The sequence below is a fragment of the Columba livia genome, chromosome 4, assembly GCF_036013475.1.
Source record: "Columba livia isolate bColLiv1 breed racing homer chromosome 4, bColLiv1.pat.W.v2, whole genome shotgun sequence".
Taxonomy (NCBI): Eukaryota; Metazoa; Chordata; class Aves; order Columbiformes; family Columbidae; genus Columba; species Columba livia.
The window spans coordinates 27,976,808-27,994,536 of NC_088605.1; the positions used below are offsets into that span (position 1 = coordinate 27,976,808).

At 38.2% G+C, this 17,729-nt stretch overlaps 1 protein-coding gene across 15 annotated transcripts in view; it reads right to left on the minus strand.

Annotated features, from left to right (window-relative positions):
• The window catches only part of FRYL (FRY like transcription coactivator), a 169,832-nt gene that overhangs the window by 88,936 nt on the left and 63,167 nt on the right, over nucleotides 1–17,729 (minus strand). For all 15 annotated transcript variants that reach the window (XR_010472201.1, XM_065060857.1, XM_065060854.1 and 12 more), the window contains one exon: nucleotides 5,514–5,713. Coding sequence is in view for 14 of the 15 variants with exons in the window: in XM_065060850.1 (XP_064916922.1) it covers nucleotides 5,514–5,713 (200 nt within the window). In the remaining variant the exon portion in view is untranslated. The remainder of the gene's footprint in view (nucleotides 1–5,513; nucleotides 5,714–17,729) is intronic.

Genomic DNA, 17,729 nt, shown 5'->3' on the forward strand with positions numbered 1-17,729 from the left:
TGAATTATACAGTTACAAGAAAGAAAACTTGTAAAACAAAACCCAAAAGAAATGAAAAAACCCACAACCAACAACAAAGTCCCATGTACTGGCTCTGAGTGTCAATGATTTACCATAAGCCAAGTGCCACAATAACAACTTGAAGGCCATGCGAAACATCAGTAAGATATATAAAGTCATGATGAGCATTTTCAGCTCATTTTAAACTGTTTTTCACTTGATTATAAATGAGTTTAAAATGTTCTCTTCAACAAGGAAAGCAGAAAAAGTACTGAAGGTAAGGAATTCACAGCTCACATTGGATTGCAGTGAGCAAACACGGAGCTTTTATGGAGCATGTTTAGCAATTCCTAAGCTGGAAAAGCTGTTAAGTAGCCTGGTCTGGGCTGTAAAAGGAGGTGTCAGCAGTACTGATAAACAGGTTGTGTCTCAGTTCACACACAATAACTGCTCAGTGGTTTACTACGAGACAACACCCCTGCTGTCAGGTTGTTGACAGAAAATTCAGAAGTCCGTATTGCTTGGCATTTAACACTTGTAAGGCTGCAACAGACAGGTTGGCAGATACCAACTGGGATTGCACGTACCAAGTCCAAGATTCAAACTGGCACCTTATTTTTGCTTGTCTTAATCATAATCTTGAAAATACATGACAATATCTGGCGTTTTCTGCTAGGATGGCAGCTGCATTTGGTGTTCAAAACGACAAGCTCTAGCAACTATTACAGCCTCTAAAAGTTTGAATTCAACATTGCCCAGGTAAAAAGCATTTGCCTACTCTAAAGCTATAACTTAAAATAATATAAGTGCCAATTCAAAAGACAGACCATTTCACTTCCTACAATCCAAAGAAACACACATAATTGTCAAAGAAAATGCTGTCATTTCTGTACACCTCCAGTATGCCTAACTAAAAAATATTTTAAAAAAGAAGGTGATTTCAGGAAAAGGCATTTAATATCCTCAGATAGTTCTATTTGTTCATCAACTGGTGTATTAGCCAATATTCTTTCACTGTGTATTCAAAAGCAAGCAAACTGTTTCAGATACTAGCAAATAAACACATTTTGGAAACTTACAAATTCATACAATTTTACATGTTAAATCTGTTTAAAATAGTGTTAAGAGAATCAACATTTTGCAGCAGATACAACAGGATCCCGAGAGCACTTGCGAATCAGAATTCCCTTTTAACTAGAATTTCTCCCTCTCCTTTTTTATAAGGAAATGTCTGCTGTGGTGAATTCATGTTATCTGCACTACATTTTTAGATAAATTGCACAAATAATTGTAATCTTATCTATAAAGCTGAAACACGAGAAATGTTCCACCCTATATAAACATTGTATATTGCTGAATAAGCTGAAGAAAAAAAACCTATAAGACTATTTCCTGAGAAGACAGAGAACTGACTTTCCTGGAAGATGGCAAAAAGTCAGGTTCCTTGAGTCTCCTTATGATACAAATGCCCCAACACACCACGTTTCCATCATGGTACTACAAAACTATCATACAGGTGAACAAACACTGGGGTTTTTGTAGCCACTGCATGTGTCCAAAACCCAAAATAGATAAATTATAATAAAAAAAAAAAAAATCAAAGAGCTGTGAAATAATCTTTAAGTCTTTAGATGACAAACTTGAAATTCGTGTCAGTAGATAGCAAACTATTTTTAAGATAGTTCTGAAAGTTTAGCTTCCCCCCCAATCTGTACTCATTGATATACTGTACATTAGTTGATATAACTTTTAAGATCTTTTGTATCAGAAAGAATGAAGACCTTACAAGTTCATAATAATCTCTATTACTTTTCCTTAGCATTAAAAATCTTAACTGCTAAAGGGTAAACATCACCATAGTTAATATAACACTGACCAAACAAATGCGACATGACCGAATAATACTCTTTAACCCAGTTACAGGTTTATCAAAGCCTTTGAATTATTCATAAGGCTTTAAAATTTATTTTCTTCCAATGTCTTTTTCTAACTCTGCTTTGTCATGGCCCCAGTCATTTCACACAACTTCCAAAAATCTATCCAACAGCATAAAGGTCTGGAAACTTTCACTGAATTAATAATTTAAGATTTATTTTCCTGGCTTCCTGAAGTTCAGAGAGAGATGGAAACAACAGGTCTACATTTATCTTTTACAAGTGAAACAAAAAAACCCCACTATTGAATTAAGCAAAGAGCACTTTGCATCCATTGCATAAAGCAGAAATGTCAACATACGGCAGGCAGCGGGGATCAGGATGTAGACAGACATGCGGGTGCTGTGCAAACAACTGCACCCCTGGAAAAAGGTCCCACCCGTTGGCCCCTCGCCAGCATTCACTGGCCCGGCCCCTGGCGGCCAGCAGGGCCAGCGGGGCAGCCAGGGTGAGCACAGCAAAACCCGCGTCCTTGTCTCTGTGTCCCGGCAAGAAGCCAGAGCAGCGACGCTGTCCCCTCGCCCCCCTGAGCCCGGCGCTGGGCAGCACCTCACCCGGCGTCAGGGCAGCGTGCGAGAAACACCGCCCTGAACACACGCCGTGCGCTAAACTTTACAGACGTCTGACACGCTCTGGAAAGCACCGAGACAAGACTTGCAGAAGCGGACAGTACCAGTCTAAGCAATGTTTAGTATCTCCATGATGGAACAAAGTTGCTGGTGTTGGCCAACACACTTAAATACTCTTGCTAGTTCTGACTTAAACATGAGACTGAGCTACAATTTAGTAAGTTAGTAGCTTACCTAGTTCACAGCTTGGGAACTTGGTGGTACCATGCCAAACTCTCTTCCTAAATTCTATCCATCTATATTTACATGCAGTCTGACAAAATACAAGGTAACTGAGTTTGTCACTCATCTTTTTCACTGGTATCGTTTTCTTCACATCTGGGGGAAGGCTGATATTATGTCTCAGTCATCCTTGCTCAGCTGAGAAAGAGTATTTTAAGCCACAATAAATTTTGCCTGAGCCCTTTTTCCTTTAAAACTATATACTGCTACAAAAGACTTAGAAGGATTTAGAACAAACACAAAGGTGTTTTAATTTAATTTACGCACTAAAAGGATGATCTTCCTTCCTGCTACTTGAATAATTTATTTTAAGCATTTGCTGATAAGCTCTTTCCATAACTTTGGAAACTCTGTGGTATTAAAATTTTGCAAGCAGAGACCTCTTAATTAAAGGAGTGAAAGGAAACTACTTTGTTACTCACAGAGTATTCTAAATAAATTCACAGCCAGAGAAACCATTTAGTTACTTTTTAAAATCACAAGTACTTCTAAATGAAACCCATACATCTAGTCAAAATGGTACCATCCCCTCACCCCCAGGTGTCGCCTTCATCTGAAGTTACTATTTTTTAAATTAATATTTTTAATTACTTTTAGCTCCCCTGCTGGCATGTTCATTTTCAAGTTTTAAAAAGTGTCTAGCTCCTAACTTTAATTGGTCTTGCTCCAAGTTCTCTCCAACAGCTTCATCCAACAGCCTCACTTCATCTGTCACATTAAAGATTTATGTGACAGTACATATATTCTCCACATTATTATTTGTGGCCAAGTCATCCCACAAAATCAAATCACACTAAAATGATAAAGGGCTCTCCCTTCTTCTGTTAAAACCTTTTCTTCAATCATAGTCTGTGCCTTTCCTTTGCCTCGTCAGCCTTTTTTATTTTTAAATGTTATACACTAAAACTGAATATGCAGTATTTATACTGAATACTACATACAAGAATAAAACCACTTCAGTACTTTAGTGCTACCTTTCATTGAGACACCTCAGGATCCCTTTCTACCTCTTCGGGTTACACGGACTCAGATTGTTTCAGTTTTCCACAGCTTTTGGTGCTTCTGGTTTTCTATACAGTCCTTTCTTTCTACCAATATAAACAAAGGAACGCTGGCTCTATGTGTAAATTGACGCCTGACTGCATTGAAAAATATTTCATTTAAATGAATTCAACTTAGCAAATAAACCCAGACAGAACTGTTAAATATCTTCACAAATTACTACTCCATTATTATTTATAATTTCTTATTTTATCCCAGAGAATTTTACACATATTGTATCCAGATTCTGACTAAGGTAGACTTCATGCAGCCACCATAAAACCTCAGCAGACAACAGAGCTGAGAATCATTCTTCTTTGAAAAGTGCACTATTTCATTAGTTTCATGAGTTTTCTTATTTTTAATCTTGTGAGATGTTTGGATCTTGTAGGATTAGCAGATTTTAAAACATTTGCTTAAGAGTCAACAGCATGGCAGGGAGACACAGCCTGGGATTGTTGTTGGAGTATTTATTATATCTGGTGTAGGATCACAACCAGTCCACGTCGTTCGGGCCAAGCACGACCCTCCCAGCAGATGAACAGAGGGGCCGAGGCAGTGAGGCCCGCAGCAGGAGGCTGGCAGACCCTGGAGCGGAGCTACCCGCCTTTCACACGCGGCATCACCAGCGCAGAGCCCTCCTCTCACTTCTTCACCGCGTACCCTTCACCATTTGTGAGCCCCTTTTCCTACAAACCCTTCTGTGCTTTCTCATCAAACCCTCCCGAATACCTGACTCTTTTGCATGTCTATAAGGAAACAGACACATTGTGTTCAAGTTATAGGCTTGCCTGGTACACACACATAAAATATACCCAAGTAGATGTTTACAAAGAAATGTTTCCTTTTCCTCAACCTTTGATCTACTAATGGTTTTACTTAAAGACGATTCCATCAGTGAGACCACAGAACACGTTAGCCCCGTTTTTGCATTCTTTTGGACTGCTCCTTAATAACATTTTTTTCCTAAAGTTTCAAAACTGGGGCTCAAGCGCTCACAGGTGCAGTTCTGCACAGGAACCCTTCTGCACCCAGCAATGGCAAACAGGGGCCCTCTGCCACCTGCAGTGTCTTGCCTGCTCAGTGAATCTCCAGGGTTCTATGTTGGTTTTGTTTGGTGTGGGTTTGTTTGTTTTTGTGGTTTGTGGGTTTTGTTTGTTTGTTTTTCTTTTCCAGAATCCAAGTTTAAAAAAATCTATTTATTTCAGGATCATGCGTCTGGATCGCCAATAGAATTTTGCACTTTGCCAAATCTGCACTATATGCTGCCTGCTATATTCTTCCAGGCGTTAGTGTCATTACTTGGGAAAACCAACCAAATGCATATTTTCTTGAAAATATATTGTCAAAATATTATTTCAAAGAAACATCAGCAGGAAACACATTTGGCAGTGTTAACGAAGGAACATTTTTTGTTGTTGCTATTTCCTTTTGTAACTTTACAGAATTTATTAATGCTAAGAGGTCTTGTTTCCAGTAACCACTACGTGACAGTTCTAACGGAAGTCAATAAAACATAATCCAGGCAGCAACCTTGTTTGCAAAAGCTTAGTTGGGGTAATTCTTTCAAAAAGTCAACAATATCTGGGGATGTATTTTTCAGTAACCATACATAAGATAAATCAACATACTTTAGAAAAAAAGCAGGACCATTTCAAGGGATACTATGAAAAAAAAAAGGACTCACCAAAGGTTCAGCCATTACAACTTCAATTTTCTTTTCAGCTTGAACAGCAAATTCAGCAAAGAGGCTTTTGATGACATACTCGCCAGGTTTGACATCTGGATCAATAGTAATGTTAGACATGATGATGCCTCTCTTTTCCCAGGTGGAAACAACACTTGGAGAAACTCTGCGTTTATTTACTCTGCTGGGTGGCGTGGAGGCTATAAGGAAAAAAATAGAAAAATAAAAAGCTATAAAGCAGAGCTTCTAAACACAGTGCCTGTCACTTCTTTACTTTCCCATCCACCACACAGTCATATACACACAGTAAATTCTGTAAATCAGAAGAAGGAAATAACTAGTTATAACATCCAACAAATTTTTTTTTATTAGGTAGGAAATTCTACTCTAAATGTAAGTTGCATAAGGGTTTACAATGTAACTCATTTTTATTAGTGATAAAATGCAAAAATATCTTGCACTGTGTGAACCGCCTCATTCTGAAAAAAGCTGCATGATGATCACGGTAAAGATCACAGCATCTAATATCTGGTCCCTTCGGTTCAAGTACGAATAAAATCAAGTGTTTCAATGAAAAGGGTTATCTCTCTATAGTGTGAGAGGCATCCGCTTGATTAATTTTTTATAGACTGCCCATGAAGTTCAAGTTTCTACTTGGTGTCCAAATATCTTCAAGAGAAATATTTCCTTGGCCCCTCTAGACACTTTTTGTCAGTAAGCTCATTTTCCTAAAAAGAACCTGAATCCTTTCTAGACATGCCATGCTAATTAGTCTCTAGTTACAGATCTGAAAGACTTGTTCCTTATCAGAAATATTAATTAACTGATCGAGACAAATAACATAGAAATATTAGTCTCCTTCTCTAGGGATGAGTGCTTTCATCCTTACACTGAAATTGTCATATACTAAATTTACATATATTTATGCATCCACCTTTAGTTTTTTTTTTCTCCCTAAACACTGAAAAACATTTATTTAGTGTCACAGCTGCACCCCATGTGAATTGCAGTATCAAAAATCAGGTATCAGAACTCACTCATATATGAGTCCAACACACACATAACAATTACAGTAAATAATTACAATTCTTGTTTTGCACACATTGACATCTCTAAAGATGCCCCAGATCTATTCAAAAAGTTCTGATGTTTCTCTAGCATATTCCAGGACTGCAAATGTTATTTTTTTTTAATTGATATTAAGAATTCTTACCTACTGATATTAAGATTTTCCTAAGATAGTTGTATAGGGAACCTAGTCTCAGTCTATTTTATTGTTCTACATATCACGATTTGTTCAGGAAGGCTTCTTTAGGCCCTTTTGCAGCTCAAGTGTGAAGAGGTGTGCCTGGTCAATTCTGATGAATTTGCAAAATTTTCCTGTGTTTCCAACTTGTACATGTGCAATTTCTATTAGCTAAATATTATCCACAACTTTTACTCAAAATTCTTTCAGTGTGCAACTCATTCATGAAAATACTGGTTGCCGCGGAGACCAAACCTGCGGCACTTCACATTCTCCCAAGTTTGAGTCTCAGCCATTCATAATTTCTTTAATCAGTTCAGAAAGTTACATTTTACATAACTCAGAGTTCCTCGACTTCCACAGAAAGCATTCATTTACCAAACGCATTACTGAAGTCAACAACAAATCAGCATGAGTGAAAGCAGAATGGTCACAACTACCTTATCCTCTAATCAAAAAGGTTACCTTGCATAAGGTTTGGAGTACTACATATGACCTGTGTTTTTCCCCCTAAGAATTTTTTGCATAAACTTGCTGTTTTGTTGGAGTAATGTGTATTTTTTCCTGCATACAAATTGCAGTTTGCTGTCTTCGAGGCTGGAAGGACTTGCCAAGGTCACAGGGCTGAGTTCCTGGCTACCAGGGGCAACACCAGCACAACATGTGTGCACACCGCATGTCATAAAGCGTTTATGAACATCCTCTAACACTTTGATCTAGCGCTTTGATCTCGATAACAGAGGTCCTAAAAGACACAGAAAAGCATGAGCCACACAGCACAGGCAACGGGAGACCAAAGATGCTGCCATGTTCCAGATCTCTATGGTGGAAGTTCGCTGGATGAAAGCACGAGAAGGTGTCACGAAACAGACCAAAGCACATGCTGCAATGAAAGGCAACAACCCAAAATATCTGACTTGAAATAAAAATTCTGACTTATTCCATATCTCATGACTGCCTTGTCCCTCAGTACAGAAGCATAAATGCGTCAGGTACTTTAAAAAATATTTCATTTCTTTACAATGTCTACATTCTCCGGTATTCGTGCTTTTGTCACTCTTAAGCCCCAATGCTTCCAAAGGCAGCCCAGGAAATGAGAGAGATGCATTACATGTCAAGAACAAGAGCACGGAGGTTTGAGGGGATAAGAGACGAAAAGAAGGAATATATCCTTCCTAGCCATAGCAGGTATCAAACAGAAACACCAAATATGAGACTGACAAAACAGAAAAATGATGCAACATAAAGTTTTGAACTCTCCCTTTTTGAATTCTCCTTTCATCTCCATCTGCAGATGAACAAAATAAAAAATCAAGTACCTAAGAACTCCAAAGAGATATCCCACATTTCTAGGTAAACAGTTGCTTCTATCCTTATTATGAGATTTTCTAAGAAAGACAACGCTTTGTTACACTCAAAAGACAAGCTGGACTCTATTATTTTAAATCACATATTGAAGCTATCAGATTGGAAACAAATTAGAAGTTTAAATCTCCTTTTGAATATCATTAGTTGCTTTGGCTCCTTCTAGACTTACTCACTGGCGTGTGCCACATTCCCCACATGATCAGGACTGGGGACTTAGAGGAATACGCCACAGCTCTGGTCCAGTCCAGGCTGCTGAACAATGAGGAGCTGGTATTCAACCAGCTCTTCTTACTCTATAGGGAAACTGAGAAGGACTAACATACTCCTCTACCCAGAACTACACGTAGATTTGCTTTATGTAGACAAGTCTTAATAGTGTGGTTACACAATACATTTCAGTCTCCAGTTTTCAAAAGATTGCCTTAAAAAGCTCAAGTCTTTCAAGAATCTGGAAAACATCAATAGCTGATCATCTTCAAATTACTATCATTACATTGCATTAGTAAACTAATCCTCAGTAGCAAACCATCTTAGGATGTTACCTTTCAAGCTACAAAACAGTTTCTCTCACTAAGAATAAATCCCTACAGCTGTTTAGGCTGATCTAAAACCAGGCACACTGCAAGCAAATCCCACCCCCAGGCTCATGCGACAACATAGGAAATCAACTCAAAATGGATAAACTGGACAAAAACCTAACCCTGGCAGGGAAAAAATAAACAACTGGACTACAATCAGACCAGCTCCCAGAAATGTTGCAGAAATTTCACGGCAAGGCAGCAGGCATGACCACGAGAGCCAGGGGAACATGGCACCAGTACAGCCTTACACGAGCCCGTAGTGCCACGGACCCCCCCGGGCTGCAGTTCCCCACAGCCCCCTTCAGATGGCACAAGCTGCAGCACTGACCAGGGACGCAACCCAGCCACCTCCTGCCCCGTTCCACCCTCCTCCTGTGCAAGCAAACACAAGTGGGCAGCTGTGTAATGAACGGAACTGGAAAAGCAGCATACGTATTACTAACTATTTTCCCCCAGGTTAATTTTGACACAATCAGTTGTCCAACTTGCTCACATGCACAAACTTTTCCGTTGGTAACAAACCTCCCCCCCAAAATAAGAGGAAAATGTCAAACAGAAGCAGTTATTAATGCTGCCATGGGAGGATTACAAATGTCTTAGTTCAGTGACATGCCAGTGCATTCAAAAGGCAGAATAAAGATTAGGATTTTCTTTCATCTATGAACTTGCTGAGGACTCTAATTCATGACAGCATTAATGGTTCACGAGAACGACTCTCGTTCATGGTTTTATCTGCTATGTAAAATCAGTAAGTTAGTTAAACACACACAGAAAAATACAAAACAAACAACAGTATAGGAGGGGAAAAGGCAAGGGAGCTTGACTATGTATAATATTAAGATTTATTGTAGTTCCTTAGAGAAAAGACAAAATCTTTTATCAGATTTCTTAACTAGGTCAAACAACATTATCTGGTGTAACTATGTTCAGTGGGATTCATTTACTCATGAACTTGCAATCGATAACACTGTAGGAAGGGTCTATGTGGATTTTAAACAACATGCTTAATGGAAAAAAAAATCTAATTACAGGACAGGATTAAATAATTTCTTTCTGTTATTCTTTGTCATTAAAGCATAAGCCATTCTCTGCTGTTAGATGCCAGAAAAAATTTGAGTTTCAAACATTGCTTTGAAGCTTCAAAACATGGACCATTCTACAGAACTTCAGCTGAAATCTGGAACCGAAAATCATACCACTCGATCGTTCAAAAGAAAAAACTACTCTCATAAATCGCTTGAAAACACTGGATGTTATTCACTTGAAACAATATCCTGTTTGTTTGCCCTGCTGCGAGCTAGCGCTACTGGGAAATCTGGGAGCAAGTGCCGTAGGAAATCTCTGTTAAGCAGTATTGTTTGGTTGCTAGGGCCACACCAAATTGTTTGGATAGTTTCAAGGAACAGTAAAACAATACAAAGGATAATTAGACAGACAACATACTCCAAGGTCAAAAGGCATCACACTCTGATGTACGCTAAATTAGAAACAAAGTTGTTTCATGTTAAAGACAAGCGTCCAGAACTAGGAAAGGTTTCTCAATACGCAAGTCGATATTAAATAGTACTGGTTTTATCATCCTGCTTTGTTCTGTATAGCACAAACACATCAACTATTTGAGGATATAAGTAGTGTCCTATTTACCAACAAGATTATTCAGGATTCAAACATACAAAGCAGGTACTAAATGGTAACAAACGCACCCCAGCCTGTAACAGTCCATAAGTGCTTTTCACTTCACAGCTAATATGAAATGATGATTTTTAGCTTTTGTATACCTTTTTTGGTACTACTTTACACTTAACCAAGTGATGACCCTTCATATGTGCTCTAAGTAGTACTTTCTAAGTTTTTCATGTCTTTATCTGAAATGTGCTTTCTTTTGGTTGCTGCTGTCTCTCAGCAAGATGGAACGGTCCAACTGAAGCACAACTTCTGTCAGGTATCTCCCCTCTTTTGAGATATCTGAAATTATATCTAGATATCTATATCTAGAATTATTTTATGTTGTTTTTTTGTTTGTTTGTTTTTTGTTTTGTTTTGTGTGTGGTTTGTTTTGTTTTGGTGTTTGGTTTGTTTTTCCAACCATAAAATAAGGACACTCGACACACTTCCAAGAGGGCCTCCTCAGTTTTCACCAAGCGGATTCTTGGTTGCTATTTTTAAGTTCATTGCTAAGGTAGCAAGAATACTTGCATGTCCAACTGACAATATGAAAATTCCCAAAGATTAAAAATATTATCTGTGTGGTTACTTAAAGGAATTTTAATTAAGCTCCGTGTCTTCCATTCTGATAAACATCGAGAACATTTCATGCTGCCTTGCAGAAGTGACATTAATATACATAGAAACACATCTGTAACAATTGTTAGAGTGTTTCATAGCAACAAATCTTTGGTTATTTTACCAAAGGAGTCATTATTTTCTCCTAATAAGGACGTCAATGCTCAAAAGAGATGGCAACCTATCCAGTATCATCCCAACAAATTATGAGGAGAGCCAAAAAGTTAAACGTAGGTCTCCTGTGTCCCAGACCAGCAGTCTGTTTTCTAGAGCAGGCAACTTCTTCAACAACCTTATCATTGTTTCACAGTTTTACAGTTCCTGTACACCATTAGGTTTCTATTGTTTCCAAAGTCATCTTACATCAGTGAAAAAACCTCATGATTTGAATGAGAGAAATGGTGAACATCTTATCTTTATGAAGACAACAAAGTTCAACATACACTGCTCTAACAAAGGATGAACATCCCAAATCTTCATCTCTGGTCTACAGACAAAGCACCAAGGCACCGTTCTTCACTTAAATATCTAGGGTTTACTTTCAGGGTAGCTTCTCATTTATCCAGCCAGTTTACTTGGTTTCCTGAGGCATGCGACAGCAAATGCACCAGCCAGGGCTACTCCACTGGTTTTTGTCCAACCAATGTACCACTAGTGATAGTTTGTGAAGTCTGTCTGTAAATTGGGTTTATTACTGCCTTACTAGCTCTAGCTGTAGAGAGATTAGAGAGATTCTGCGTTATACTGCACTCATCCAGATTTTTCCTTTTATGTCATTAACGCTCCTTTACCAGCAAAATGTTACTCATTTTAAACTGTGCTAATAGATTACAATAGAAGAAATTGCAGATTTGTAAAATATACTTATTTTAATCACTTCTAGTTATATATTATATAAATGCATTCCAATTTTTTCAGTGATGTACATTATTCTCAATGATGTGCTTAGATGGTCTAAGAGAATAAGTCTCTGCTAGATGCCATTTTTTGAGGCATTCTTATGATGTGTATTAAAAAACCCAACTACCTAATAAAAACACTATTCCTGACACTGGTATGAAAACTTGAATGTGCAAGGAGAGGCATAACAACCTCCTGGCACCAGAGTCATGCCACTTTACAAGATAACCTAAATAATGCAAATAAATCCACAGTTGTTGCTAGTGAAATTATGTATCTATTAAGGGCCACTCACCACGCAAATTTTCATAGGCTGCGTCACCTAGATATTCCTTTGCTTTACATAATATACACCTACCTATCGGTAACACCACAAATATAAACATGGTGTCTGAAAGTGAAATCAGACCAAATGCATTAAAAAATACATGAGCAAGAAAAAAAAGAAAATGTGTTCTTTCTCACATATTTCTCCTTAGTCTGGATATATAGTTCCTGATGAACAAACACCCTATTATATTATCTTCGATACAGACTACACTATAATTCATCCAGTGACATGAGGCATGGCATCCTCTCTTCTTTCTCTGTGTTGGCAGTATACAGTGAATTATCTTTGGAAAATGTTTAACAAAGATCATGGTTCCACATGTCCATTCACACTACATGAACAGCCAAAGAACAATTATATCTAACTAGCCACATAGACTAAAAGCTCACATTGCAAATTCCTATTCACTTCTTTCTCTCTCAATGATTTTATGTGAATTTGATGAAAATAATTAAATAACCAGCAGTAGCAGCTGGTCGTTCTGTCACACATTTATGAAATGTCACATGTCACTAAGATGAATGGAATACCCACCTGTGAGGTGGAAACAGGCTTTGAACTGGCTTAGTTCAGCGGTGTGGTTCAGTGTAACGTCTGTAAAGCCAAGCCAAACCTTTCAGCAACACGAAGTTATGTATGTATTGATAACTTCCCATACATGTCTAAATCGGAATTTACATTTTACTTCTGCAATAGAAACACTTTCCTATTGACAATTTATCTAAGGAGCTCCAGATACATTTACGTTACATTTTAGCCATGTTATGGAACAAAGAAACATAAATAAATGCTGCACCAATGAACAGTAGGTTTATTTCAGCAAGTAGCTAATAAAGCATATGGCTAAAATGTGAAGGACGCCCTGAGGAGGAATACAGTAAGTTTTGATTGTATTGTGGGAACTGGTACTATGACAGCTGAGGCTTCATTTGGACTCCAAACCAAACCAAACACCCCAGAACAAAAACCTCAAAGAAATCTTCTGAAGCTTTACCATACAATTTATATTTCTATTCCCAACAAACACGAACATCCTTTCTTCATGGAAAGTTGACTCAACAAGGACAGCAGCTGCCAATTTGTCTTGTTACGGGTTTTCACATGAATATTGTTTTCTGCTTTCAGAGCCTCTGAAAACACAGGCAAGAAAGTTAATCTTAGCTTTCCCCAAAATGCAGACTCCTCTGCTAGCAAATGGTAATAGAAACGTTACTTCAGGCCAACACAGACATACAGCAAAAATTCCAAGGCATAAAATCTTAATCTGGAAGTATCTAGTTTTCTAGGTATCTGGGCCAGATCACAATCCTTTAGCAGTACAGTCTTGCTGCTACTGATGATCTTCAAATTTGAAGCTGTGCCTTACAAACTATGTAGTTTTGTCCTTCCAAAGATTCAGTGGTCTCTTTACCCACTGCTGTTAATGTTCCTGAAAATTCCATTCATAAACTGCAACTCTTAAGATTTATTTTGCCACAATGCTTTCTAGAAATCTAACCAGTCTCCTGCAAGAAATAAAGCAAAAGAGAAACATGTTTTGGTAACATAGCTTCAAACTTAAAAGTGATGGGTTTTATTATTTGAAAAAAAAAAATCATCCATTTACATTAAGGAGAAAATTTCTCCTCCGTCTTTTCCACACTTATGAACATGGTCTGAGGTGTATGAACTCAATGCCCTGCATGTCAAACACAGACAAGTTCTTGAAAGGTCTCCCTCCCCTTTCTAAACTCCCCATCACCAAAATCATCTTGAGACTTTTTGCTATATTTTCTGCCACATAGCACCTTTCCCCCTTTCTTGTCCTAATATTCAGATACTCCTTGAGGAAGCGAAGAGAAAAAGAAATTCTTCTTGCCAAGCTGCTTTAATGGCTGAGCAAATTCTAACCAGCAAATGTTCAAGTCCCTGTACAGGACTTCATATCTTATAGTCTCTTCCCTATTTTATTTTGAGAAGTCTCAAAATAAAATAGGTATATTATTTCTTCCCCGAAACTGTGGAACAGACAGAAAGACACAATAGATTACAGAGATAAAAATCAGGAAAATAATTATTTTTAAATACTTCTTTTGCCTAGTGTCAGATACATGAGAAGAGAAAAACAGGGCTACAAAATTCCCCAAGTAAATCCTACTGGCTTTGCCACTTCTGAAATAAAGACTATGCTCGTCATTCCTCTTACTTTTATATGTAGGTGAGAAACAGTAACCCTGCTAAACCTTTTTTAAACCCCTCTCATCTGTGGAAAGCAGCACAACTACTAATTGCAAAACACCAGTTTAAGTGTTTAACCCTGAGCAAAGCTTTCTCTCAGGTCAAAACCAAAACAAAACAGAACACTGCAATCCTCAAAAACTGTTAGCAGAGTAACCTGTTATCCTCATAGTTCATATAGGGAACCTGCTTCTCTGTAGAATTGTGACTGACAGAACGAACGACAGTCACGTGCATGACATACAATCACCTAAATCAGATAGGCAGGTATTTTATACCTACAGAAGGTAGAAAACACAAACAGTTTTGTTAAGAAATTTAACGGTTGAAAAAGAGGTCAGATCTGCCATTCAGGACAGTGTCAGGACGGCCAGGGCAGCCAGTCACAAACAGACTGTTGGTTGTTGCTGGGCTCACTCTGTCCGCTGAGAATGTTGGACTCAAGAGCAGCAAAGGCTGCTACAAGCTACAGTCTCAAAGATCCCTGCTGAAGCTCACCTGATTTCTCATGCTAAGTCATTCTAATTTAGTTAGTATGGGACGGCAGGGCAGCATGTCTCATCTATGGTGCAAGTAACTATCTTTGCAAAGAAGAAATTTAAAATTAAATTAAAAACAACACCACACACAAAACACTAAGATATATGCAAGACCAATTTTACATATTTAGATTTCAAAAAATCCTTAACAACATAACAGATAGGACATAGATGAGAAATACTGGCTGAAACCGCTACGAGCCTATGCACAAATCACAACTCATTATGTGAATCTCTTTACGGATTCTCCTATGGTAGATCACACATGTAGAATATTATCAGACGGAAAAAAAAAAAGAAGGAATTGAAAAATAATTTTGACAGCATGAGATGCCAAAAGACCAAACCATAGACATTGGAAAACAATGTGATAAAGCACAAAAATTGGACAGGGAAGAGGAAATCGGTTTGAACTCAATTGTCTCGGGTCCTCGCTATTCATTCTTGATTATGGCATGCCATCAGGAAATCCTGACCATCAATGTGTCAGACCATTAAAAATGTAGTTTATGTAATTCCTTTTCTAGAACAACTGCCAGAATAGAAAGCCTCTTCAGATAAACCATTTTAATTAAAAATCATATTTTGAATTTCACAGAAATCTTCATTTAGAAAATGAGATTTATTTAATAGCATACTTCTAAACCGCTAATATATTTAACGTGCTTTGATTCACTGTCAGAAAGCTGTTCTCATGCAAGATCAACTCAAAAGAATGTAAAGGGTGACTCTTTCATCTGTCCATAATCTAAAACACAATCCGTCACGTATGGAAGTAAGATAATGGTAGGAATGTAAAAGTTCAGGGCTACAAGTTAAACTCCCAATGGTGATCTTCCAAAACACTTTTACTGTCCTGAAGTTTTATCCAACTGTAGCTTTCAATTCAATTTAAATCTGTACATATAATAAAGCAAGTTAGATTTAATATATTGAATTTCTGCTGGAAAACAGTTCTGTAATTAGTTGCAAACTTCTCAGAGAAAAGATACGAGCCCAAGCACACGTCCGTTACCTACTGTCTCTTCTTTCCTAGTAGACTTATTGTGAAGTCTTAACATGGCACTACTGTCAAAATACTTTGCACAGTCAGTCACAGCAAAGTACTAGTGTTATGTGGTCAAGCAACAGAGGTTGTGTAATCTGCTATCTCCTTTTCCTTCAAAACACTGAACTACAACATCAGCATATTTAACTCCCAAGTTTCACTCCCTTTCAAATTTTGTATTCCCTCAAAAGAGTAACCACATAAGCACTAAAAACCCCCTAAACTTGTTTCCTACTTCCTATAGCTCAATGTTAGGCTTCTACAGCAATGCAAGCCATGTCTTAATTAACGAGGCAAACACAGAAGCAATTCTATTCCAGTTTGATTAAACTGCAAATAAAAGCTTACAGTACTAATTTTAAAGAGCAATATCTGATGCTTATTTTTTATTTAAAATTCTTACTGCGACAGAAGATGACGACTTCCTTTTGAATATGGAGAGCAAGGATAGAATAACATAACTTTGGCTTGTTCTGTTAGTTCTTCTGATCCATCTGCCTGCAGGAAAACATATAGCAAGCCACCACTAAGTCTGAGCTAGCAGTATTCCTCATCTTTCAAGGGGACCTAAGCTTAGCACATCATCACATGAGTCACGGTTATCATGCTTTTTACACAGTGCTGTGCAGTCACTTAACAGCGCAGAGACCGCAACTCGCGAAAGCACCATGCACCTTTCCTTCAGCTCCAGCTCCTGGAATCAGAAGGACAACCGGAAGGAGCTCAGCTCAGAGGTCTACTTATCTGGCATCAATTCCAATGATTCATGACATTAATTTTCTCTCTAAACATAAGCAATTACAACTTTCTTTGACAATGTAAAAGCTAAAAATGTTGACGCCATCCCATCGCTTGTCGCTGGATTCCCAGCCTGCCTGCAACATTGACTGAAAATTCACCAATAAGGACCCAGAAACAAGGCACCCACTTGAGCCTTGCAGGTACATATAATCCTGTATCAACGTTTTCCAGTATTTTGCCATTAGCAGGCTTTGTTTTTTCTTGAGGAAGCTTCCAAGGGGAGTGCAGATCCCCACTGAACAAATTCAAGCTTCCAAGGGCAGTTAGTTTGGTTTCCCTGCATCCCCTCTCCCTGACAATGGCTATAGTTTAAGAGCTACAGAATGACAGTCAGTTTCTCAAGTGACAGGTAAGTCTGTGGGTAAACTTGCACATACACTTTCTCCTCCATGGCCTTTCTGCTTTGTATAGGAAGTGTGCCCAGCTCAGCCCATGGGGATGGCGGAAGCAGGGCAGAGAACAGAACATTTACTTTAAACAGATGCATCTTTTCCTTCCTGGGCTATCAAATTGAAGGCTGCACCAGACTGAAAACACACTGATGCTCTGTATCCCATGTTAAGCATGAGCTGACAAAGGCAACAAAATTATCTCAGTGCTTGGCTAAATGATGCAAAAAGCATAAGGGAGGCAAATACAGCAATGGGAAGATGCACCAGTCAGGCCTGGAGCCTAGAAGAGTAGAATAAGAAGGAAAGAGACTGACATTTGCTAGTGTTTATTCCAGATTTCCACATACACTGTTCTACAAATTACGGAAGCATTCATTTCCACAGCAATGATGACAGTGAACTTTCTCTGAATAAAGACTAATTTTTATGGTAGGCTAATTACATGAAGAGAAAGAAAAGCACAATGTAAGCCCTAAATCTAAAGCTTTAGCTAGAAGTACCTAAAAAACT